General features: G+C 47.0%; 1 protein-coding gene across 6 annotated transcripts in view; it reads left to right on the top strand.

The window, feature by feature from the left end:
* MPRIP (myosin phosphatase Rho interacting protein) overlaps positions 1-25216 on the top strand; it is a 152892-nt gene that overhangs the window by 9909 nt on the left and 117767 nt on the right. For all 6 annotated transcript variants that reach the window (XM_064378207.1, XM_064378208.1, XM_064378205.1 and 3 more), the window contains exons 2-3: positions 22825-22902; positions 25100-25165. In XM_064378207.1, coding sequence (XP_064234277.1) covers positions 22825-22902; positions 25100-25165 — 144 coding nt within the window. The remainder of the gene's footprint in view (positions 1-22824; positions 22903-25099; positions 25166-25216) is intronic.

Genomic DNA, 25216 nt, shown 5'->3' with positions numbered 1-25216 from the left:
CATTCTTGCTCCATTTTCCATGCTGATGGGTGCAAGTTACTTAGAGCTGAAGCATCTGTGCCCCTCATCTGAAAACTGGGGGGTTATAATAATAGTGCCCATGGCTTTGAGTCCTGATGAGGATAGTGGAAGATGCTTGCAAAGCCCTCAGCAACCGCAAGATTGCTGTGGCAAGGGCTGAGTTTGTAAATACTGGGTTACATGGTAGGTGCTTAGTAAGTGGGATCCGTTTTATCAGCTATAGACCATGCAGTATGGAAGCTCTCACTTAGCATGCTGGCCCATCTGCGCTTGAACGTCCACCATGGGCCAGACCCTGGGCAGGATGGGGCAGAGGCAGTACAGGGAGTGCTGGGTCCCGATCCCTCTTAGGTTACTGCTGAGAAAACAGCCCAGGGAGGGGACCTTCCACCGTGATTTTGTGAGCGAGCTGGCCTTCAAACCTGTTTCTGTCTGTCCCATGCCCATTAAACAGAAGCTCAGGCTGTCTCCTCTCCCACTGAGCTGCTCTGCACCACCCTAGCAGCTTCCTCATGTCAGCCCCTTGAGGACTGGAAGGACAAAGTCGGTTTGCCTTGTGTGTGTTTGATTTTTCAGAATGTATAAGTACAGTTAAGTCCTCACTTATCGTTGTTGATAGGCTCTTGGAAACTGCTACTTTAAGCAAAACAACATACAACCAAACCAATTTTATCATAAGCTTATTGATATAAACAGGATTTAAGGTTTTACAGCATATTTCTGGTTACAAAAAAAATAATCAAACGTCTAAATAAAGATCCAAAATACTTCTAATATTAAGCATGGAAATACATGTGAGCTATTAAATCATACATTTCAGAAAGATGAATAAAAACAAGTAAGATCATTATTTATCCAAGTTTTGGTGAATCAGTGAGTGATGACAGTTACGGTGGTGGGTTAAATCAAGGAATAAATGTCTGCAAAGTGAAAACCATAAGGCACACCTCCTATTGTAACCGGGAAGTTCAAAAACAAGAACAAAAGTGGCGAGTCCGCTGGGTGCTTCTTACTGTGTAGCTTATTGTTGTGTATTTGTATGATTATTGTAGACTTGATGAATTTTTAGTTGACAGTTACCCGTATTCATTCATTCATTTTCCAGCTCACTTATTCCAGTTCAACGTCACAGGTGTCTGGAACCTCTCCCAAGGGCACAAAGCCTGGACAGGATGCTGTCCCACCTCAGGACACCCTCGCACCCACACCTGCTGAGACTGGGACCATTTAGATGTGCCATTTCACATCTAAGAATGTGCTCATCTCTGAGATGTGAAAGAAAGCAGAGTACCCAGAGAAAACCCATGCAGACATGAGAGCACACAAACTCCACGCAGACAGTGGTCACCGGAATCCTTTTTTTTTTCCCCAACATTTTTATAACAAATCAATGTTGAATAAAATGATATTATTTGAGGGCCTGCTGTGTAAGATTTTAAGAATCTTTACATCAGGTGCTATAGCTTACACGTGTTATCCCAGAACTTCGGGAGGCCAAGGGGGGCAGATTGCTTGAGCCCAGAAGTTCTAGATCAGCTTGGGAAAGACAGGGAAACCCTGTCTCCACAAAAAATTGAAAAACGTAGCCAGGCATGGTGGCACATGCTTACGGTCCCAGCTGCTTGGGAGGCTGAGGCGGAAGGATTGCCTGTGAGAGGAGGCAGAGGTTTGCAGTGAGCCCAGATCACACCACTGCACTCCAACCTGGGTGATAGAGCAAGACCCTTTGTTAAAAATAAATTTGTTTTTTAGAGGGTAGGAAGTGAAGGGGCCAGGCATCATCAGTTTAGGATTTAACATTAGAGGCCACTAGAGAGGCCACTTCTGTGCCTCTATCAAGCCCAGTGAAGTCATGCAGATCCCATGAAGGGCAGAGCAGATCCCAACTTTAGGAATCACTTTGAAGGGAGTAGGAGAGGATTGAGAGAAGCCATGCTTATCTCACTGGTATCCTGTGGGGCAACTGCCTTACAGTTGTCTGAGAAGGAAAAATCCTTGTGCCGGGCATGGTTGAAATGCCCAAGGAAGGTACAGAGGAGCCCAGAGCCGGGGACCTGGGTCTAGTCCCAAATCACCGGTTGGGTGGGAGATCTGGCCAGGACGTTTCATGGCCCTCTGGTCACCGGTGTTGAGTGGGTCCCCTCAGCTGGCGGGCAGGTCCTTCCAGCCTCTCTGTCCACCTCACCTCCAGCCTTTACAAGTCATTCACCAGTGCAGGGAAAGGAGCCTCTGCTGAGGGGACCCTTCTATGAGATCTAAACAAGAGGAAGCCTCTTCTTTTGAGCCTGAGAACTAGCTCTTCTAACAGGCAGATGCACCTCGGCAGACAGCCCACTGCTTCTCAATTCCACATCTCCATTCCCACCTGGAAACCCCGTGAGCCTGCGAGCTTAGGAGTCCTCTTCCTGGGGGGCCCGGCCAGCTAGCACCTGGCCTTCTATGGTGTGGAGGTTTTCTTATACAGAAATTGCTGAAGGGTGGCCTGCTCTGGGATTGTGTTGTTGCTCTGTTGGTGGTATTCGTAACTGACAGGAATTGCCCTGTGCCACTATTAGCTCATTTATATTTACAGCAGCCTCAGAAGGTGGAGATAAGAGAACGGTAGAGAGGTAGTATAATGTGCCTAAGGCAGCTCCTCTGGTGGCAAAGCCAGAAGGAAACCCAGCTGTGGGACTCTGGGCCTTCTCTGTCTCCACATGACCTGAGAAGGCTGAGCTCGGCCTTGAGATGATCACTCTTTGTCCGTGTGTGGCCCCCTTGGCCCCTAGTGTCCAGGAGTGGGCCTGACCACCTCGGTGTGTGTGGAGAAGGGTGACCTCTTTTAGCTTTCCTGTCCCTTTTTTGCTCCTCCTTCTACAATACTTCTGTCTTACCTGTTTCTGAATGGGAAGGACAGCTTTTTGAGGAACAGGGTGTGACTTCCTTGCAAAGATGTTGCCCCAGAAGTTCATCCCCATGCATTCTCCAGCTTTCTTCCCTTTGCCATGAATGGCGTCATGTTCCAAAAATCCTGTGGCCATGGGCTGTTTGTCAAGACCAAACAGGGAAGAGGCTTTTAAAATGTGACTTTCCCCCTCCAGCTGGAGTACAGGGGAGCAGGATCAGGGACTGGGGCTGGGCTTGCAGGGCCTGTGTGTGGGCAGGGGGTGACCAGGAGCCCAGTGGGAGTTGGGGGATAGTTTATAGTTGGCCAGCAGCTGTGGGCCCTGCCGCCCTGGTGCCATTATGGGGTGAACTGTGTGTGTGGTTTCTTGATTTTGAGGGTGTTTTTTTTTTGAAGTGAAATTCACACAACATAAAATTAACCATTTTAACATGTACAATTCCATTGCATTTAGCACATTCACAGTGTTGTACAACCACCACCCCTCTTCAGTTGAAAGCATTTCCATTGCTTCAAAAGACGCCCCCCCATAACTATTAGGCAGTCACCCCTGCCTTTGGTCCCCAGTAACCACAAATCTGCTTTGTGCTTCTATGGATTTACTTATTCTGGAAATTTTGTCAAAACAGAATCATACCGTATGTAACCTTTTGTCTGTGGCGTCTTGCACTTGGCATAATGCTTGCAAGGTTCATCCACCTTGTAACACAGGTCAGAATTCATTCCTTTTATGGGTGGTGGACACTGGGATTGCTTCACCCTTTTGGCTGTTGTGGATAGTGCTGCTGTGAACACAGGTGTGCGGACATTTGTCTGAACACCTACTTTCAGCTTTTGAGTGGACCCTAGGAGAGAACTTGCTGGCCTGTGGCCGTTCTGTGAATGAGCTGTTTGGCATCAGCACCTGGAGCCAGATGTCAGCCCTACAGACTACTGGATGGGAGGGCTATGGGTGGGTCCCGAATAGTGCCCACCCAAAGCCTGGTGCTCCTCACAGAGGAGTCCAGGATGGAAACTGGGTTCCTGGAGTATCCCTCAAGAGTCGCACACATGAAATGCCACCATGAGGCAATGGCACAGGGGGCCATGCAGGTGCAGGGATAGCTCAGCTGCTAGGAGGTGCATGCCTTCTTTCTTTCCTTTTTGTCTGACCTGAAGATCAGCTGAGCTGCCAAGAAAGAGGCAAGTTAATCCTTAAACATCATTGGAAGGAGGGCTGTGGAGCATGGGAGCTGAAGGCTGGAGAACCCAGGGAGACATGGAGTGTTCACAGTGCTAGGTGCTAGGAGCTGCTGGCCCATGGTGCCCCACAGTCGTCCCCAGAGGACCTTGGGGTCAGCTAGAGGGAAAAGGCCTTCTCTGAGCTGTTCGTCACTGTTACCAGTTTTCAAGCTTCATTTATTTGGCAGCAGAACACCCAGCCGCTTGAAATGAAACATGGAGATCACGTATATGATGCTTGAATGTTCTCATGTTGAAGACCAGGAAGAGGAATGGCCCCAGCTATGAGACCACCTTGACCTCCCACCCCCTGCCCCATCCTACACCTGAGGTGGCCCCTCAAGCATGACCTCCAGGGATCTTCACAGTTTGATGTGCTGTAGAACCACTAGTGTATTATAATACTTGCAGTAATATTTTTTAATAGAATGTAGTATCGGATGTACATAAAAGCATACAAGTAGTATACATTTACAATATAAATCTAATAAAAATGAATGCTCATGAACCTACCACCTGACTTAAGAAAGAGAACACTGACATACAGTCAAAGCATCCTCCAGGCCCCTCCCCAATGGCATCTTTTCCACAGAGGTGACCTGGGATGATTTAGGGGTGGTAGCCAAGGCCCAGGTGGTTAGCTCAGGCACTACCCTTCATGCCAGTGCTGGTTGAGCTGTTCTAGGGAACACAGACAGAAGCACATTCCAGTGGAGTCCCCTGCTTTTCTGAATCCTCTCCAGGCTCAGGGATGTTATTCCCGTGGCATAGTAAAGGTGCCTATGTTTGAGGTCCTTCAAGTCCCTCTTTGCAGACTGGGACCAAGGGAGAGGACTCCAGGGGCCATGGGGAGCAGGGACCCAGGGAAGGATCTAAGACTATAGGGAGTGGGGACCCAGGGAGGAGAGCTCCAGGACTATTAGGAGTAGGGACCCAGGGAGGAGAGCTCCAGGGCTGTGGAGAGTGGGGTCCCGGGGAGGAGATCTCCAAGGCCATGGGGATTGGAGAGCTCCAGGACTATTAGGAGTGGGGACCCGGGGAGGAGAGCTCCAGGGCTGTGGGGAGTGGGGACCCGGGGAGGAGAGCTCCAGGACTGTGGGGAGTGGGGACCTGGGGAGGAGAGCTCCAAGGCTGTGGGGAGTGGGGACCCCGGGAGGAGAGCTCCAGGGTTGTGGGGAGTGGGGACCCGGGGAGGAGAGCTCCAGGACTATTAGCAGTGGGGATCTGGGGGGACAGCTCCAGGGCCTTGGGGAGTGGGGACCCGGGAACAGAGCTCCAGGGTCGTGGGGAGTGGGGACCGAGGGAGGGCTGCAGGTCCCTGGGGAAACAGGTATTCCCTCCTCCTGGCCTCCTCACCAAGGCAGAGGTCTGCATTTTTGAGAGAAAGGTTTTCCTGTCTGCCTGTGCCTTGGAGTCTGTTTCATTTCCAGATGGACCATATGTAACACAGCCACGGAGAGAAAGTCTGGGTTAGATGTCGCCTTTTAAGGTAGTGCTGTTGGATAGAAAGGACTCTGAGTAGAAATCAGGAGATAGACTTAAAGGCATGTTTGTGTTTAGGCCCATGGCAACTGAGAAGTACAGGGCTGCTCCCCGAGCAGAGGTGCAGAAAGATGGGGACATGCTAGGGGAGTGGGTGCCTAGGTCAGCAGTTCTCAAACTTTTGGGGTTTCAGACCTTTTATGCTCTTGATTATTGAGGCCCTCAGAAGGCTTTAGTTTACGTGGGTTATGTTCATTGGTGTTTCTTTTATTAGAAGTTAAAACTGAAAAATTTAAAACTATTCATAAATTCACTTTAAAGTAACAAGCCTATTACGTAGTCACATAAGTAACATATATTCTGAAAAATAACTTTTCTAAAACAAAAAATTGCTAAATAGCCCCACATTTTTACTTCTTTGCAGAGCTCTTTACTGTCTGTCGTAATGAAAGACAGCTGGATTCCCAGAGCTTCTGCAGTCTGCAGCCATAGCATGTCCTGTAGCCTTTGGGCAGCTGTACTGTACTCTCGTGAAAGAGTGAGAGAAGGGGCAAAGGATGTCTTAGTATTTTTATGAAAATGGTTTTGATGGCCAGGCACAGTGGCTCACGCCTATAATCCTAGCACTTTGGGAGGCCGAGGTGGGCGGATCACAAGGTCAGGAGTTCGAGCCCAGCCTGAACAGAGTGGTAAAACCCTATCTCTACTAAAAATACAAAAGTTAGCTGGGCATGGTGGCGTGCGCCTGTAGTCCCAGCTACTCAGGAAGTTGAGGCAGGAGAATTGCTTGAACACGGCAGGTGGAGGTTTCATTGAGCCAAGGTCATGCCATTGCACTCCAGCTTGGGTGACAGAGTGAGACGCCGTCTCAAAAAAAAATGGTTTTGACTCAGGGACCCTAAAAAGAGCCTCAGGGACTCCCACCCTTGTGGACCACTGGTCAAGCTTAAGTTGGGCCATTGGCTGGAGAAGCATGCCAGCCTCGATAGGAGGGGCATTGCAGTTCACTGTTCTAGGCTGCGCCGCTGCCTTGGGGCCTGCTTGGCTGTGGCTGTGTCAGCTTCCCACAGGTGGTGTCCCCTGACTTCCAATTTCTGAAGTCTGCCCTTTGCCCACTCCCAGGGAAGTCTCCCAAATTCCTCCGCTTTGCTCCCCGGCACAGTGGTGAGTTCCTGTCCTTTTGCACCACCTTTCGTGCCTTTATCTCCTTATTGGTATTCTTAGAGGCTTTGCAATCTTTGCATCAGTGGCCTTGCAGTGTCTGGTAAACATCAGGGGCATCCCTGACCTGCCTCCATAGAGAGCAGCAGAATGGGGGGCAGGGAATGGCCCAGTTGGGAGGTGAGCCAATTGCAGTCTGCAGGTGCTGGTGTGGGCACAGCTGTTCTGAGTTCTGGGTCCAGCAGTCCTGGCATAATTAGCAGGATCCCTTTTCCTTGCCCAAGTACCCCAATTTGGATGATAAATTATGTTGAGCTCCTTACTGATGAGACTCTGAAGTAGATGGCTTATTGGCCCAGCTTTTTTGGGGGTGAGTAGAGGTGGTAGCCTGTGCCCAGGCTTGATGTTTTGGCACAGGTAAGAAAGAGTCTTTCTGGAGGACAGTCTGCCATCTTCACCAGCTTCTTGAACTCCTGCACAGTTGGCCAGGCTGGGTGTGTGCTGTGGAAGAGTGGTCTGTGGCTGGCTCATCTGGAAGTAAAGGCTGTAGGGCTCTTCCTTCCATGTGTGCCTCATGGGCAATGTGCTTGGGGGCCCCACTGGGTCCCTGAGCCCCTACATGCAGCCTCACAGGGCTGTGGCCCCAGCTGCATGGATGTGGGACGGAACTGAGTGCTGTGCTGGTGAGGACCAGACCCCCACCCCTGGGAGAACATCTCACTTGGGAACATGCCATTCACCTGTGTCACCTTTACCTTCTGGAGTGACCTGCTAACCTGTGGAAGAGTGTCCCATGGGCCAGGGCCAGGGCCAGATGTGGAGCCACGTGGCCTTGGCTCCCGTTCTGCTTCCACCGCTTCCTAGCTCTGTGGCCTCGGATAGACCTTGAGTCTCTGTGTGCCTCGGTTTCCTCGGGTATAAAATGGAGTTCATAAGGGCTCATAATGCCCTAAGCCCTGGGGTCAGCTCCAATGCCAGTGGGGAGGGGTGCAGACCTACCCTTGGGCTCCCATAGCTGGGGTGTGTATCCTCCCCACAGGGTGCTTTCCTGCCAGCTGGTGAGCTGGTGTTCTTCGGAGGCTGGGCTACCTCCCTGGACATGGCTCTGGGTCCTGATGATGTTGAAACACTTTCAGAGGCTATAGCTCTATCTTTAACACCTGCAGAGTGGCTGGCTGCTCCCAGAAGCCTGGGCTGGCAGATGATGATGATTGCATTGAGGAACATAGTTTGGGTTTAGAATTGTGTGATTGTACAGCAACAGAACAGTATTTTCCAGGGCTCAAGGCCCCATGGACAACTCTTAGGAGTTCTAGCACAGCTTGGTCAACACAGGACAAGCCTGTGGCCTCTTGAGAGGTGTACAGTGGTGACCAGTGCTCGTTGGCCCTGGCAGGCTTGTTCTGAAAGAGAATTCCCCATTCAGAGCATGGTCAGAGGTGTGTGCTGACCCCGCTGTGGTGAGGCAGGTGGTCACAGCTCTGCCAAGAAGCTTCCCTCCCCAGATGCTTGGATTCAGCACCCCTGCTTTTCTCACAGTCCACCTGGGTGGCCACAGGACACACAAAGTCTTGGCAGGGATGACGCTTGAGTCTGGACTTTAATGTGCCCTCATCCCTCACTGTCTTACTGACTTACATTGGAATGTCCCAGAAAAGAGAGGCAACCTTGAAGTCTTCCATGATTTACAAGCTTAGAAAGGGGGCCAGATGACTGCTACTCAGGTATCCTTTCTCTTTCAAATTTAAATGCAGAAAACATTATTAAACAGCCTGTTTGCTGTGAGTATGGAAATGTTTTCTTTTGGGAAAAAGAAAAGGGCAAGAATCAACCTGAAAACTATGGAGACTGTATTAGCCATAGTTTGCACACATTCTGCTTACAGGTGTAGGCCCTTCTTCAGTACTGTGTGGAACTTTCCCTCTTGAAGAACTTTCCTGGGGATGAACACTCTGCTTGGAGTCTAGGGTGGAGCCTGCTGTGAGGAAGCCAGTGTGGGATTTGGATCCTTGGCCTACCCTCAGAAGTAGAAACCCTGCAGTGCTTGAACTGCACAATGCTTTTCTGGGGCTCCCACTGGCTGCTTCCACTGTGAAGCACTCCTGTGAGCACTGGTTTGGTTTGTGTATCGGTGTAAGTGCTGGGTATATGTTCCTGACCTTGAGGCATTTTTGATTGTGCAGTTACCCAAGGTATGCTTGTGTCTGACATGATCTTTTTTTTTTTTTTTTAATAAAAAATGGTATGGAAGGAATATGTGTATTTTTCCATTGTAGATGATAAAACTGAGAATCACAGAGATAGTGCCTTGCCCTGGGCCACTAGGTGGTAGAGCCAGGACTTGAATTGGTCTTCTTGTTCCCAGGCCAGTTTACATTAAATACCTGGAGCTGTGAGGTCCGGTTTGTGGAGAGTGAAGTGTAGGGGTTCCCTAACTGCACCTACTTCTCCCAGGAATGACCAACACCCCCCCATTGAAGCCGCTCTGCCAGGGTCGTATCAGAAGTCCTGTATGCTCCATCAGACAGGCATCTTTCCCTCCCGTAAAAAATAACTGATAAGTGCTGTGTAGTGGCATTTATATTAAAAAAATGGTCAAATCAAGCAAAAACCTCCCAACCTGCTGCTGATCCCTGCAGTCCATGTAATAGCTGTTTTCTCGTTAACTCTCAATCTTTATCCATCCTTGCATGTGTTACAAACAGAACCGACCATGAGCCCCTTGGGAGACCTGTGTACTTCATGTTTTTATCTGTGGGGCCTTGAGCGGTGTCAGCTTCAGGGCAGCTGCTGGAGAAATTCTATTGCACACCTTCAGGGGTTGCTGGTCACCAGGACATGCTGGCTGCATTCGATGGTGTGAGTGGTGCCCTGGAGGGCTTCTTGAATCCTCGTCCTCACTGGTCATTAAATGGCCAGGTAGCATGTTAGCAAGTGGATGTATCATCACTCTCAAAACTGTTTATCTGTTGGGCATTGAGCTTTTCCCACATCGGGAATGGGACTGTTTGCTTCTCTCTGTGTGAGTTCTTCAGGCCCAGGCTTTGGATGTGGGTTCACTGTACCAGGAGCATGGAAGCACTGTGGCTGTTGCGTGTGGCCGTGTGCTGCTATCTGAGTGCCAGCTTTGCCTACGCCCTGCCTCTTGTCCTTGGTGGCATAGTGCACACAGTGGTATAACTGGAGACTTTGACTCAAGAGAAAGGAGAAATACAAGTTGGATTCAGCCATGTGAGGATGCAGCCCTGGCTCATGTCTACTTGCTCCTCAGAGTGCTGATTGTCCCTCACTGCTGGATGCTGACCAGTATCGTCCTAGTGACCTGGGAGCTCCGGGTGTGGGAGGCAGAGGTGCAGCCTGGCTCGCCCAGGGCTTGGCTGGGAGGGCCTTCCAGCAGCACTCAGAGCTGTTAGGGAGCAGTTACCTTTTCAGCTGGGTGTGAGTGACTAATAAATGTACCCGTTGACTCATTCACATGTTTTACTTATTTGGTCATTGGAGCCCAGCTTTGTATTCGGTGCTTTGCTGGATGAGGCAGGATTCTTGTCCCCAACGATTAGATGTGGTGTTGTGAGAGAGAACGGACACATTTGGCCTGGGGCTGGTTAGTGTTCTTGAAGAAGGTGTGGGATTTTGAGGGGGCTGTGTATGGGACAGTGAGTCACCTTATTCCATGGAATAGAAGATGTTTGTGTATGAGAGGTGAGGGGCATGGGACCCTAGAGGGATGGCAGGATGTGATGAGGTAAGAAGGGGGAGACCCACCTGTCTACATTGTTTGAGGGCTGCCCTCTTCGGTGCCAGATTGTGCAATGTGTCTGACCACCTTTCTCCCCGCCCACTGCTGTCTAAGGGCTCCTCTTGGAGCCACAGACAGGCCACATGGAGTGAGAGCCAAGCATGTCATGTGTGCTGGTTGTTATGGGGTGGCTATGTCCAGAGGACATCTGGGAAGTGTCAACATTGGCAGCTTGATAACACCCAGAAGAGCAGGCTGGGATATTTCTCTGTCCTTTGCCCCCGGCCACCCATTTGGGGCAGTTGGACAACTCAGAGTTTAGACAGTTGTGCTCTTCCTGACATGCATCCCAGATCTGGCTGGGGAGGGTGGTGAAGGGAAAGGGCAGAAGAACTCCTGAGAGAGGGAATGTGCATAGCCTCCAGGGAAGCAGCTGGAGAGGCCAGCAGAGCATACATGGTGCAGCTCAAGGCCATGGCAGGCCGGTGCCCTAGAGGAGGCCCATGGCCATCCAACATAGATCCCTGAGGACTGACTACAGAGGCCACAGTGGCTGGGTTTTGTTTTCCTTTTTTACTACTTCTTATGTTGCAATAATTGTGTTTCCCCTGTGGTTGTAGGAAATAACAAAAATCCCATGTACCCCTTTGTCCAGGTCCTCCAATGGTGACCTGCAACACTGTGGTACAGCACCGCAGCTGGGATACTGGCTACAATGCACAGAGTACCCAGCGTCTCCATCGCCTTCTCCCTCCCACATCACCCCAGCCCCAGCCACCCAGGAATTCTTCTCCATTTCCATAAATTGGACATTCCAAGAATGTTATGTGAAGAGAATCATACAACCTAGAACCTTTGAGATTGGCTTTTTTCATTCAGAATTCTCTGGTGATTCATTCAGGTTGTTGCTTGGATTAGTAGTTGGCTCCTTTTTATTGTTGACTTGCATTCCATGATACAAGGGACATCTAGGTTGTTTCCAATATTGGGCTATTATGAACAAAGCTGCTATAACCATTCACATGCAGTTTTTGTGTGAGTGCATTCTCTGAAATAAATATCCAGGAGTGCAGTTCCTAGGTTGTATGGTAGTTGCATGTTTAGTTTTTTAAGAAATTGCCAAACTGATTCTCAGCAGCAGTGTGTGAGTGATATGAGTGATGTACTTACTTTGTGACCTTGCCAGCATTTGGTGTTGTCACCATTTGTTTTTTTAGCCATTCTGATAGGGGTATAGTAACATCTGATGCAGTTTTAATTTGTATTTCCCCTATAGCTTTTGGTGTTGAACACCTTTTTATGCTATTTATCTTCCGTGGAAAGTCTTCTCGTGTCTTCTGCCCATATTCTAATTGGATTGTTTTGTGTTTTTACAGTTGAGTTTTGAGGGTCTTTATATAGTCTAAATACTAGTATACAGTCTAGATACTAGTTCTTTGTCAGATATGTCGTTTGCAAAATATTTTTTTGTCTTCCTTAGCAGGACTTTGTGCAGAGCAAAAGTTTTTAATTTTAATGAAGTCCAATTTATCAATTTAAATCTGTTCCATTTTGTGTCATTTTTTTTGTATAACATTACTTTTTGTATCAGCTTGAGGCATTTTTTGTTTTTTTGCCTATGGACAAACAGTTACTCTAGCACCATTTGTTGAAAGGCCATCTTTCCTCCATCGAATTCCTTCTGTACTTTTGTCAAAATTGGGCATATTTGTGTTGGTTTATTGCTAGCTTCTGTTCCGTTGATCCATGTGTCTGAGTTTCCCCTAATACCACACAGTCTTCATTACTGTGGATATATAATAAGTCTTGTAATTTAGTAAATAGATTATATCCTCTTCATTCCTTTTTAATTAAAAATATTCCAGTTCATTTGCCTTTCCTTGTAAATTTTATAATAATCTTATCCATATTTATAAAAACTCTTGCTGGGATTTTGATAGGAATTGTGTTAAACTGAATATCAGTTGGGTGAGAATTGACATCTTAGAATCTTCCAGTGCATGAACACATTATGTCTCTCTATTTAGATCTTTGATTTCTCTAATCAGTGTTGTGTAGCGTGCAGCAGTTCCTGTACATGTCCTGCGGTATTTCTTTCTTTTTTTTTTTTTTAGTAGTTGTAAATGGCATTGTATTTTAATTTCAGTGTCCCTGTGTCCATTGCTAGCATATAGAAATACAATTGATCTTTCTATGCTGATTTTGTATCCTGCAACTTTGTTGAACTCATTAGTTCGAGGAGATTTTTATAGATTCTGGGATTTTCTACACAGATAACTATGTCATCTGTAAAGATTTTATTTCTTCTGTTTTGATCTCTGTGCCTTTTATTTCCTTTTCCTGCTTTACTGCACTGGCCAGAAATTCCAGCACTATGTTGAATTAGAATTCTGAGATGGACATCATTGCCTGGTTCCTGATCTTAGAGGGAAAGCATTCAGCCTTTCCCTATTATTATAATATTAGCTGGAGGTTTCTTTAGAGATGCCCTTATGAAGTTGAGTAAGTTCCCCCCTATTCCTACTTTTCTGAGAGGTTTTTAAAATAATTATGAATGGACGTTGGGTTTTGTCAGATGCCTTTTTTGCATCAATCGGTAGGGGCATGTGACTTTTCTTCTGTAGAGCATTAATTTGGTGGATTACATTGGTTGATCTTTGAATATTAAGCCAGCATCCCTGGAATAAACCCCCTTGGTCATGGTATATAATTCTGTAAATATATTGCTGAATTCTATTTGCTAACATTTTGTTGGTTTTTGCATGTACGGCAGTCCCCCTTTATCTGTAGGAGATACATTCCAACACCCCCAGTGGATTCCTCAAACCACAGATAGTACTGAAGCTACTGAACCTGATTGTTCTCAGTCGGAACACATTTCTGATTGGAAACAACCTAGGTATCCCCTCATATCAAACCCACAAATACTTTTTCCATCTTTTTTAATTTTTATTTTTTTGAGGCAGGGTCTTGCCCTGCTGCCCAGGCTGGAGTATAGAGGTACTAGTGTAGCTTACTGCAACCTCGAATTCCTGGACTCAAGTGATCCTCCTGCCTCAGCCTCCCAAGTAGCAGGGCCTATGCTAGGTCTTGCCACCACACCTAGCTAATAGTAATTTTTTTTTTTTTTTTTTTTTTTTTTTTGTAGAAACAGGGTCTTGTAATTCCCAGGCTGGTCTCAAACTCCTGGCTTCATGTCATCCTTCTGCTTCAAACTCCCAGAGTGCTGGGATTACAGGTGTGAACCACTACACCCAGCCATAAATACTTTTTCTATTTTAACTAAGCACTGTATCACGCACTAGGGCTGTAACATTTGCAGTTCGAGGTGTGACAGCAAAACTAGCATGAATTTCTTTTTCTTCCTCACAATTTCACAGTTAGAAGATTTATTCTTACTATAGATCTTAGCAACCTCAGCATGTGATTTTTTTTTTTCCTGTTGCCAGGCTGGAATACAGTGGCACAATCTTGGCTCACTGCAACCTCCGCCTCCCTGGTTCAAGCGATTCTCCTGCCTCAGCCTCCTGAGTAGCTGGGACTACAGGCAGATGCTACCATGCCCAGCTAATTTTTGTATTTTTATTAGATATGCAGTTTCACCATGTTGGCCAGGATGGTCTTGATCTCTTGACCTCATGATCCACCCACCTCTGCCTCTCAAAGTACTGAGGTTACAGATGTGAGCTACTGTGCCCGGCTGATTTTTTTTTTTTCCCTCAAATTGAAAACTTTTACTGTTTCACTTGAAGGAACCCCTTTATGGCTTCTCTTTGGCATATCCAAATTGCTGTCATCACTACTCTTGTGCTTTGGTGCCATTATTAAGTAAAACAAGCGTTATTTGAACACAAGCACTGCAACACCACCACAATCAATCTGATAACTGACAGCTACTAAGTTACTAAGGGGCAGGCAGAGTGTACAGCTGGATGCGCTGGACAAAGGGGAGGATCCACATCCCAGCTGGGATGGAGCAGGACAATGCAAGATTTCATCACACTACTCAGAATGGCATGCAGTTTAAAACTTGTAAATTATTTCAGGAATTTTCCATTTAATATTTTCAGGCTGTGGTTGATTGTGGGTAAGTGAAACCGTGGAACCGTAGATGAGGGAGGGGGGAACTACTGTTTATTAATGAGGGATATTAGCCCATATTTCTTTTTTTCCTTTTTAAAAAATGTTTGGGCTTTCTCATATAGTTTGTCTGGTTTTGGTGTCAGGGTAATAATAGTTTCATAAAATAAATTCGAAGGTGTTTCTTCCGGTTTTTTAGAAAAAATGATATAGAATTAGTGTCAATTCTTTAAACACTTGGTAGAAATTTCCAGTAAAACCATCTGGGCTTGGAGATTTCTTTTTTGTGAGTTATAGAATTACATATTCAATTTCCTTAATAGTTATAGGATCATTTAAATTATCTGCTTTTTAGTGAAGTGAGTCAGTTTCCTATATGTTGTCAAATTAATGTTTGTAGAATTGTATTAGTATTCCTCATTATCCTTTTGAAGTCTGCAGAATCTGTAATGCTATCCCTGTTTTATTTCTGATGTTAATTTGTGCCATGATGTCTTTATTCTCTTTGTTGGTCTTGTCAGAAGTTTGTCAAAAAAAAATTTTTTTTTTTTTGAGATGGAGTTTCACTCTTCTTGCCCAGGCTGGAGTGCAGTGGTGCGATCTTGGTTCATCTCGTCTCACTGCAACCTCCGCCTCCTGGGTTCAAGCGATTCTCCTGCCTCAGGTTACCAAGTAGATGGGATTACAGGCATGCCACCACACCCGCCTAATTTTGTATTTTTAGTAGAGACAGGGTTTCTCCATATTGGTCAGGCTGGTCTCGAACTCCCGACCTCAGGTGATCCGCCCGCCTTGGCCTCCCGAAGTGCTGGGATTACAGGCATGAGCCACCATGCCTGGCCGAAGTTTGTCAGTTTTATCAGTCTGTTCAAAGAACCAGCTCTTTGTTTCATTGATTTTGTTTTTGTTCTAATTTCATTGATTTCTACTTTTATCTTTCTTTTTTTTTTGAGACGAAGTCTTGCTGTGTTGCCCAGGCTGGAGTGCAGTGGTGCGATATCGGCTCACTGCAACATCTGCCTCCTGAGTTCAGGTGATTCTCCTGCCTCAGCCTCCCAAGTAGCTGGGACTACAGGTGCACACCACCAGGCCCAGCTAATTTTTGTATTTTTAGTAGAGACAGGGTTTCACTGTGTTGGCCAGGCTGGTCTCGAACTCTCTGACCTCCTGATCCACCTGCCTCAGCCCAGCTAATTTTTGTATTTTTAGTAGAGACAGGGTTTCACTGTATTGGCCAGGCTGGTCTCGAACTCTCTGACCTCCTGATCCACCTGCCTCAGCCTCCCAAAATGCTGGAATTACAGGCATGAGCCACCATGCCCAGCCCGATTTCTACTTTTATCTTTATTATTTCCTTTTTCTTGCTTTTGGTACCTTTTGTACTTCTTTTTCTAGATTCCTCAGGTAGAAGCTTAGATTATTGATTTCAGACCTTTCCTCTTTTCTAATGTGAGCATTTTAGTTATATTTAGTTCCCTCTTAGGACTGCATTAGTTGTGTTATTGAGATGGGTGTTGAAGTCTACAACAATATTTGTTGATTTATTTATTTTTTCTTTCAGTCGTATTAGTTTTAGCTTCACATTATTTTGCAGCTCTGATGTTTAAATGTGCATGCACATTTAGGCTCACTATGTCTTAGTGAATTCACCCTTTTATCGTTATATTCCTCTTGGGGTCTGGTCATTTTCTTTGTGTTGAAATATAAATTATCTGATAATACAACAACTCTGCTCTCCTTAGATTAATATTTACAGGATGTATCATATTTAGTCTTTTCAACCTGCCTGTAATCATTATATTCAGAGTGAATCTTTTGTAGACGGTATACAGTTGAATCATTTTAAGAATCTACCAATCTTTTAATTGGTGTATTTAGATCATTTACATTTAAAATATTTACTAATAACTTAGGACATAATTATTTTTGTTTTCTGTTTGCATCTCTGGTTGTTATTTCTGGTTTTTTTTTCCTGCTTCCTTTGTGTTACTTGAATGTTTCTTTAGAATTGTATTTTGATTTATGTATAAAAAATACAAATAGTTTTTAAGTATATCTCTTTGTGTAGACTTTTTAGTGGTTTTAATGAGACATTATATAGACATAACTTGTCATAGTCTCTTGGGTGTCATTTTACCAGTTTGAGAGTACCTATCTGTATATCCCTTTACCTTTCCTTTGATAATTGTCTTAATTGTTTCCTTTACATGCATTTAGAATCACATTAGGCAATTTTTGCTTCAGTCATGAAACATATTTTTTTTTTTTTTTTTTTTTTTTTGAGACGCAGTTTCGCTCTTGTTACCCAGGCTGGAGTGCAATGGCGCGATCTCGGCTCACCGCAACCTCCGCCTCCTGGGTTCAGGCAATTCTCCTGCCTCAGCCTCCTGAGTAGCTGGGATTACAGGCACGCGCCACCGTGCCCAGCTAATTTTTTGTGTTAGTAGAGACGGGGTTTCACCATGTTGACCAGGATGGTCTCGATCTCTTGACCTCGTGATCCACCCACCTCGGCCTCCCAAAGTGCTGGGATTACAGGCTTGAGCCACCGCGCCCGGCGAAACATAATTTTAAAAAGTCAAGAGAAGGAAAGCCTAATTATTCGCCTCCTCCCCCTTTTTAAATGCTGTGTTCTTGCTTCTTTTCAGATGTTCCAAAATTCCTTTTTCCATGATTTTGTTTAGAGAAGATCATTTTGTTAGGAGTAAGTCTGCTAAGAAATTCTCTTAGTTTTCCTTCATATGAGAAGGTCTGGATTTCCTTTTCATTCCTGAGGGATATTTTTACTGGTTACACGATTCTAGGTTGACAGTTGTTTTCTTTTCAGCAGCTGAAAAGTGGTGTGCCACTTCTTTCTGGTCTCCGTGGTTCCTGATAAGAAATCTGTTGTGATTCTGCTTGGTTTTCTCAAATCTGTAAGGTCTTAATTTTCTCTGACTGCTTTTGAGATTTTTTTTCTTTGTTTTTGTCTTTCTTTGTGTTTTAGGTTTCTCTTTAGTTATTATATGTCTTGGTCTGAATTTCTTTGGGTTTATCCTTTGATGGTCACTAAACTTACTGAATGTGTAGGTTGCCAAATTTGGGAGGTTTCTAGCCATTCTTTGAGCCCTTTTTCTGCTTCTCCTCCCTCCTCTCCTGCGGAGACTCTGATGACATGAATGTTAGACTATTTGTTACAGTTCCACAGGTCCCTTTTATTTATTCATTTTTTCATGTCTGTGTTTTTCTCTGTTGTCAGATGGGATGATTTCTGTTGTTCTGTCTTCCAGTTCACTGGTTCTTTCCTTGGCCCCCATCCTTCTGCTCTTGAGCCCACCCAGGAGCTTTTATTTCAGTTATTGTATTTTAAATTAAATGTGGGATAATTCTAGCACGGTTGCGTCTTGGTGTTGGCATTTCTTGGTTGTCTTTCTTCATTCAGTTTGTGACCTTCCTGGTTATTGGTATAATGATGATTTTTGGTGGAAACCCAGGTGTTTTTGTATTCTTTTGGGTGACTCTAGGTCTCATTGGAACTTTCTCTTTCAGTTGACTTTTCTGACAATGTTTTCATGGGGGAAGGGGGTCACCATGACCACCTAGTTACTCAGGGAGAGACAGAAGTCCACCCCTCGGCCTCCATTGATGCCTGAACTGGAGAGGCTCCTCGTCATGGGTTACCTTCCCACTGGGCCATGGTAAAAACCCTGACTCTCCACTTGGCGTCCTCTGACACAATCTAGCATGGAGGGGGAAGGGTCGTCATTGCTGCTGGTGGGATGTACGGCCCTTGTGTCTTCTGACACCACCCTGGCCGGGGTGTGGGGCACTTCACAAGGATGGAAAATCAGCTTTTGCTCACTTGGTGGTGGGGCGAGGGGAAGGTTGGGGTGCAGTCTTTCCTATGGCTTTTGGCCAGAGTAGGGCAGTTCTTGTTTAAGAGTTTTCTGTCTTGTTTGTCTGTTCTTTTCTGATGTGTCAGCTATGGAGAGTAGCTTTTGATTGATTTTTTTTCTCGTTGTGTGCCCATTGGCGTTTTCAGGTTTTTCCAGTACCCACTCTGGGATAGTGAGATAAAAAGAAAAAGCCTGGGAGAGTCGCCATGGTGTCCTTCCTCAGGTCGTGGGTCCCTGGCCCATCTACCTTCTTTTCTCCACCTTTCGGAGTCTTCTCATGTTTGTCTTGCACATGATGGTCCCAAATTTTTAGTTGTACTTAGCAGGAGGAATAGGGAAATCTATATCTACCCCATTGTCCAGGAAGCAGAAGTTTCACAGCACTATTTTTGAAAGAGTTTCAGGTTGAAGGCACACCCAGACCACCAGCAGCCTCTTCCTAGAGGCCAACCAGGAGTGCAGCCTCTGGCTTGTATAGATCACAAGGGAAGGCCAAGTTCAATTGGAGAAGAGATAGCTCCGGGGAGTCTCTCATGTGATCACGTTTATACTGGGTCCGGAGCCACATGCATCCTCTGGGAGGACCTGCATAGGAAAGGTGCCTCGTGTGCAGGGCTGCTTGAAACAGGACTCAGGCCCCATCTTTTGTGTCCTTACAGCCCAGCTTGGATCCCCCGTGTCAACAACAGATACCTGCTTCTCATGCCTCCCTCCAAAATGCCCAGCAGCTCAACCAGAAAGCAGTAAAGCTAAGCCTCCCCGGGCAGCATTTCCAAAGCACACTCCCTGCTGCCTTTTGGACTTTCTGTTTTAGTGTCCCAGTTTCAGATTATTATAGGTCACTCTGGAAGAGAATACCTTAGGGCCTTTCAGAGGCGCTGCTCCAGCAGCAGGTGGGCATGCATGGGAGCCTCTGCCTGTGGGAAATTCTGGACTCACAGACACTGTGGTCTGCTGTGCGGGGGAGGATGCAGCATTTTTAGATAGACTGAGACATAGAGAAGTGGCAGCTCTTCCTGGGAGGCCTTTCCCATGCCTGGGGGATGAGGACAGGTTGAGTCGGGACCTAGGTTATGTAAGGAGAAGGAAGCGCAAAGCGGGCACCACACACCCACTGCTGGCCTAGGCCAGCGGGGTACTCACCTCTACTCCCTCTGCACACCTGCCTCAGGATCAAGGACACAGGGCCAACCCCATCTCTGCCTTCCTGGAGTGAAGGTTCTGGGGTGGGGGTGGGGGGGCCGTCATGTCATAGCAATGTAATTGCATAATGAAACCATAGGTAGAAATTAGTTCTGTGATGTACAGTGACAGTAATGGCAGAAGTGAGTAGTTAGAGACTGACGGAGGAAGAATCAGGACTGTCCCTTGAGGAAGGGGCATTTTAGGGAAGCCCTGAGGGATGGCAGAGAGGGCCAGGTTTTGGGGAACTGAGGAGGCTGGAGGCAGCTGCACAGGCCGTATGGCTAGCTGTGAGAGGGAAGAGTGGCAGTGCCATAGCCCGCCAGGTTCTGGTCCCTGGCTCCCTGGGCTTGGGGAGTAAATTCTCAGTAATTACAGATTGCTCCTTGTGTCCTCATGGCACCGTCATTCCTGCCTTTGCACCTATGCGTCAGCTGTGCCCCTGCCCAGAGAGCCTTCTCAACCCCAGGCCTCCCCCGTGTATGGGGTCCTTACCTTCTTTAGGGCTTTTCCTTGATAAGTGATTTTTTAAAAAAATTCTGAGCAGAGGTTTTGCTGAGGATGCCTGGGTTGAGACCGGGGCTCAGGTTCTGAGGGAACAGATGCTGAGCCCTCAGCTCCCCACAGTCCCTCCTGGAGAAAGGTCAGGTAAATGTAGCTGATGATGCGATGACACCCCAAGTTGCCTTCAGAAGCCAAGGTGGTGTCGCACAGTTAAGCCAGAGTTGGAGGAATGGCCTGGTGGGCTAGCCTCCGACCTCACAGGTGGGCTTTTGTGGCTGACAAGGGGCTGAGCTGGGAGTCAGAGTCCAGATACACACGGAGAGTTGTCCATACGTCTTTCCCATGCCGTATGCAGGGCCTCTGGGAGGGTCTGCTTAGGGTGTGTACTTCTGGAATGGGGTGTGGAGAGGCCAAGTGTGTGTGCCTGCCTGAGGTTGGCTGGACACAGCTAGAGTTCGTAGAGAGTGCAGACCTCTCCTTGTTTTTGCTTCTGCCTTCCCAGGTGGGATTTCCACCATACACCCATTGGCCCTCCTAGACTGTGTCTGCAGCCAGCACCCACTCTCCTGTCCTTACAGCTTTCCCCCAATTCCGGGCACACAGCTCTACTCCCGTCATTCATGAGGAAAGCCAGTGCTTCTGGGGACCTTGAGGACCCCTGCAGGCAGAAGCCAAGAAAAGAGGGTTCTTGGTTCAGCCTGGAGGCTGTGTGGCCTCTGGCACATGACCTGCCCTCTCTGAGTCACAGCCTGCAGCTACCAAATGAGGTAGTGTGGTGGAGCCTTCTACTTTGGAGAGCACTGAATAAAAAGCACATGGGGAACCCGTGAGGGGATCCAGGGATCAGGCTGTGTGTGTAAGCAGCAGTCAGAGAATTTGGGTTTTAATTTGTGTTAATGACTTCCAAAGGGGACTAAATAAATGGGTCTGGTTGTACCTTTTCCAGCCTGGTCTCACCAGCTGGGTGTGGCTGAGGAAGGAGATGGAACCAGAGTGTGTGTCTAGATCTCCTGTGTTGAGCTCCTACCCGCGGTCTGGGGAGTGGGGACTGTGGATGGTGAAGTAGAACAATGCCTCACATTTGTTGAGACCTCACAGGCCGGACACTGTGCTCAGTGTTCTTTGTGCTTATGCAGCTTTTTAAATTGAGATATGATTCACCTATCTTAAGATTCACCCTCTTAAAGGGTACAGTTTGGTGAGTTTTAGCGTATTCACAGTGTTGTGCAACCATCTCCACTGTCTAATTCCAGAACATTTTCATCACCCAGGAAAGAAACCCCATACCCATTACCTGTCTCTCCTTATTCCCTTTCCTCCAGTCCCTGGCAACCACCAATCTGCGTTCTGTGCTGTGGATTTGCCTATTCTAGACCGTTCGTGTAAGCAGAGTTCTGTAACGTGGGCTTTTGTGTCTGGTTTCTTTGACTTAGCATCATGTTTTAGATGTTCCTCTGTGCTGTAGTGTGTGTGATGCTTCATTCCTTTTTCTGGCCGAATAGTGTTCCCTTGTGGGGATCCATCACACTTTGTTCACCCATTCTTCTGTCCATGGACATTTAGACTGTTACCTTTTGGCAAGTGTGAATAATACTGCTATGAACATTCATGTGCAGGTTTTTGTTTGAGCTCGTTTTCTGTTTTCTGGGGTGTGTATACATGGGGGTCAAATTGCTGGGTCCCAGGGTAATTCTGCTTTTAATTTTCTGAGGAACTGCTGGACTCTTCCAAGGTGGCAGCACCGTTTTACATCCCTGTGCTGGGTTTTACTAATTGCATTATCTCATTAGTTCTCACATCAGAGTCATAAGGTTTAGGTAGAATTGTTATCACTCTCACTTTTCAAATGGAAGAGTTTGAACTCAGAGGGTTTCTGTATGTAGTCACACAGCCAGTCAGTTGATGATTCTTTAGCTAGAGCTGACTTTGATCACAAAAGCAGTCTCTTCTCTTGGCTCTATTTTGTATTTTCAGGATGAGGTTGAGGTTCCTTTTTTTTTGAGACAGAGTCTCATTCTGTCGCCCAGGCTGGAGTGTAGTGGTGCAATCGCTCGGCTCACTGCAACCTCCACCTCCCAGGTTTAAGTGATTCTCCTGCCTCAGCCTCTCAACTAGTTGGGATTACATGCACCCACCACCACGCCCAGCTAATTTTTGTGTTTTGAGCAGAGACAGGGTTTCACCATCTTGGCCAGGCTGGTCTTGAACTCCTGACCTCGTAATCCACCTGCCTTGGCCTCCCAAAGTGTTGGAATTACAGGTGTGAGAGGATAAGGCTTTTTGACTGTGTTCATGTTTTATTCCTGGCACCTGCTACACATTGTCACTCACATATTTGTTTAATAAAATATCATTTTTTCCTGATCTTGGTGGCTTGATCAGCAGCTTGAGGGAGGCAGCATGTATTAGGGGTTCCCGTACTCTACAGGTTCTCACACTCCTGCTCAGGTCTGTGTTCCGCTCTCTATCCCGGATGCTGCAGAATCCCCACCAGCCTCTCATTCTCAAGCAGCCACAGATGCACTGCAGCGGGAATGGGTGGCATGACCTCTGCTGAGCAGAGGTAGTGTCCATTTCCAGCAAGTACTTGCCATTAACTTTAGCTGTTTTTTTTTTCTCTCTCTCTCTCTTATGTCGAACGCTGCTGGTGACCTGCCCTCTTTTTTCTCCTCTAGGCAAAACCCATTTATGGCGGTTGGCTGCTCCTGGCTCCAGATGGGACCGACTTTGACAACCCAGTGCACCGGTCTCGGGTAAGGGCATCAGAGCCAACTCTCAGGGTGGGAGGAACCAAAGAAGGGGGCCTATCTAAGGGTGAACTGGCGGAATGGAAGAGGGAGATGGAGAGTTGAACAGTGGATCCTGGGGTGGCAGAATCAGCAGGGCTCCCCCATTTGGTGCACTTGTACATTGTACAGAAAAGGTCTCAGTTATACATAGTTATGTGTAGTGCTCCCTTCGGAGTGAGGAGCTTTCATGTGGGTGTTACCTGTTTTGTGGGTAAGCCTGACTCTGGAAACAGTCAAATGGAAGAGGCAAAAGAACTGTTTAACAAACGTTTGTGTTATGTTGAGCAGCTCCCAATAAGCAGCTCCCAATTCCTTCCATGCCAAGGCCTGCCCCTATCACACCTCCCTTCCTCCTGAGCCAGGGGTTCAGCCTACTAGTACTAGTGAAGGGTTGGGGGCCCAGAAGCCTTGGCTCACCTCTTACTAAATTATGCATTGCCCAGGGCAGGGCCCCGCTAGAGCTGGAACCACCATTGGCCTGATCTGTGGTTTGTTTCTCTGCCAAGAAGCCCCTCTGGATTTGACTCCAGTTAAAACACTGTCCTTCTTCACACACTTTCTTACGGTTTTGCCACTCATACCCTATAAATTGCTTCCACTCAGCCCCCTCCATCCCCAGGAGCTCCCTTTCCCCTTCTTCTTAGTATCCACTACTTACCCTCTCCCCACCATGAGTATACATTTGGAGTAGGGGCCTTGGGCTGTATATTCTGGTCCCACAGGCCTTGCATTGTGTCTCTGGTCTTTGGGATTCCTTCCGGAATGGGTTTTGATTTCAAAGGCAGCACATAAGGCCCTTGGAAATGCTCCTGGGAAACATGTTCAGGTGGCCTCTACACACCCAGCATGGAGCAGCCCTCTACAAGGCCTCTTAGCAAGGCCCTTTGAGTCCCCACCCAGACAGGAGGGCTCAGGAATCACTGGTCCAGCCAGACTGCAGTTTCCAGGGAGTAGTTCCCTTTCCTAGTTTATATTGAGGTTATACAAAATTGCCATTTCCAGCTTCTGATGGGATTCTTTATTATAAATGATAACCCTGGCCCAAAGCAGAGAGATGTGCTTTCATAGTCAGTTCATGTGGCCTTATTGCCAGTTAAACTTTGAGCATTGCTGGGCTCTTTTCTTTTTCTTTTTCTTTTTTTTTTTTTTGAGAAAGAGTCTTGCTCTGTCACCGAAGCCGTAGTGCAGTGGTGTGATCTTAGTTCAGTTCAGTCTTGACATCCCAGGTTCAAGTGATCTTCCCACCTCAGCCTCCTGAGTAGCTGGGACTGCAGGCGTGTGTCACCATGCCGAGCTAATTTTTGTGTTTTTTTGTAGAGACAGGGTTTCACCATGCTGCCCAGGCTGGATTGAGCTTTTTGAAATACTGAATATAGTCATGGACCCTTGATGATTTGGGGCTGGGAGCTGTGCCTGTCATTCATGACAAGGCTCTTCTCCCCACACAAAGGAAGACATACACTTCGTAGTCCTTTTCTTTTCAGCTTCTGGTGGCATCTGACCACCATGGGCACTTCCCAGTGGTCTGGCTTTTGGATGGAGAGTAGAGCGGGGGACACTCTGCCAGTTGGTCACTCCTTGGTTATTGGAGTTATTTCCACTGGTCTTGCTGCTCCTCTGTTTTGATTTTCAGTAGCTCATTTCCCCTCAGTTAATTCTGGAACCTGGCTGTCTTTGTGCCTCCTCTTTGCCAGTGGATCATCAGAATGACCTTTTGTGGCGTTTGCTAGATTTTTTCAGAAGTGGTGAATCTGTGCCTTGACATTCCTGGGTTATTCCATGTTATGTCAGATCATTCATCGAATAAATATTGACACATATCATGTGATGCATTCTGTGCTGGGCACCAGAAGGAATATGAAAAGGTAAACACAGATTGTTTCTGCTCCTGAGGAGCTTTCAAGTGTTTAAAAAAAAAAGAAGCTTCTTGTTAAGCCTCGATCACTCACGTGATTTTGGGCCTTTCTCCCAGCCCAGTCCTGGCTGACGAATCAGCATTCTTAGGCGTCGGGTCCCTCTTTTTCTGCCACCTGTCCCAGAAGTGGAATCTGTGGAACTGCCTTCCTTAGATATGGGCTTGTCAGACATGGGAACTCCACAAGCCAAGCTCTGGGGCCAGGACCCAGATCCTCCTAACCACCCATCTTGTGCTCCATTGCAGAAATGGCAGCGACGGTTCTTCATCCTTTACGAGCACGGCCTCTTGCGCTATGCCCTAGATGAGATGGTAAGTGTCATCCTCGCCCACTCCCTGTCCCCAGCCTTCGCCGGTTCCCTC

Source organism: Aotus nancymaae, unplaced genomic scaffold (assembly GCF_030222135.1).
Source record: "Aotus nancymaae isolate 86718 unplaced genomic scaffold, 86718_ANA_hifiasm-v0.15.2.pri h1tg000018l, whole genome shotgun sequence".
In the NCBI taxonomy this organism is placed as follows: domain Eukaryota; kingdom Metazoa; phylum Chordata; class Mammalia; order Primates; family Aotidae; genus Aotus; species Aotus nancymaae.
The sequence above is the reverse complement of the archived record's forward strand: the minus strand, read 5'-3'. Positions and strand labels throughout refer to the sequence as shown.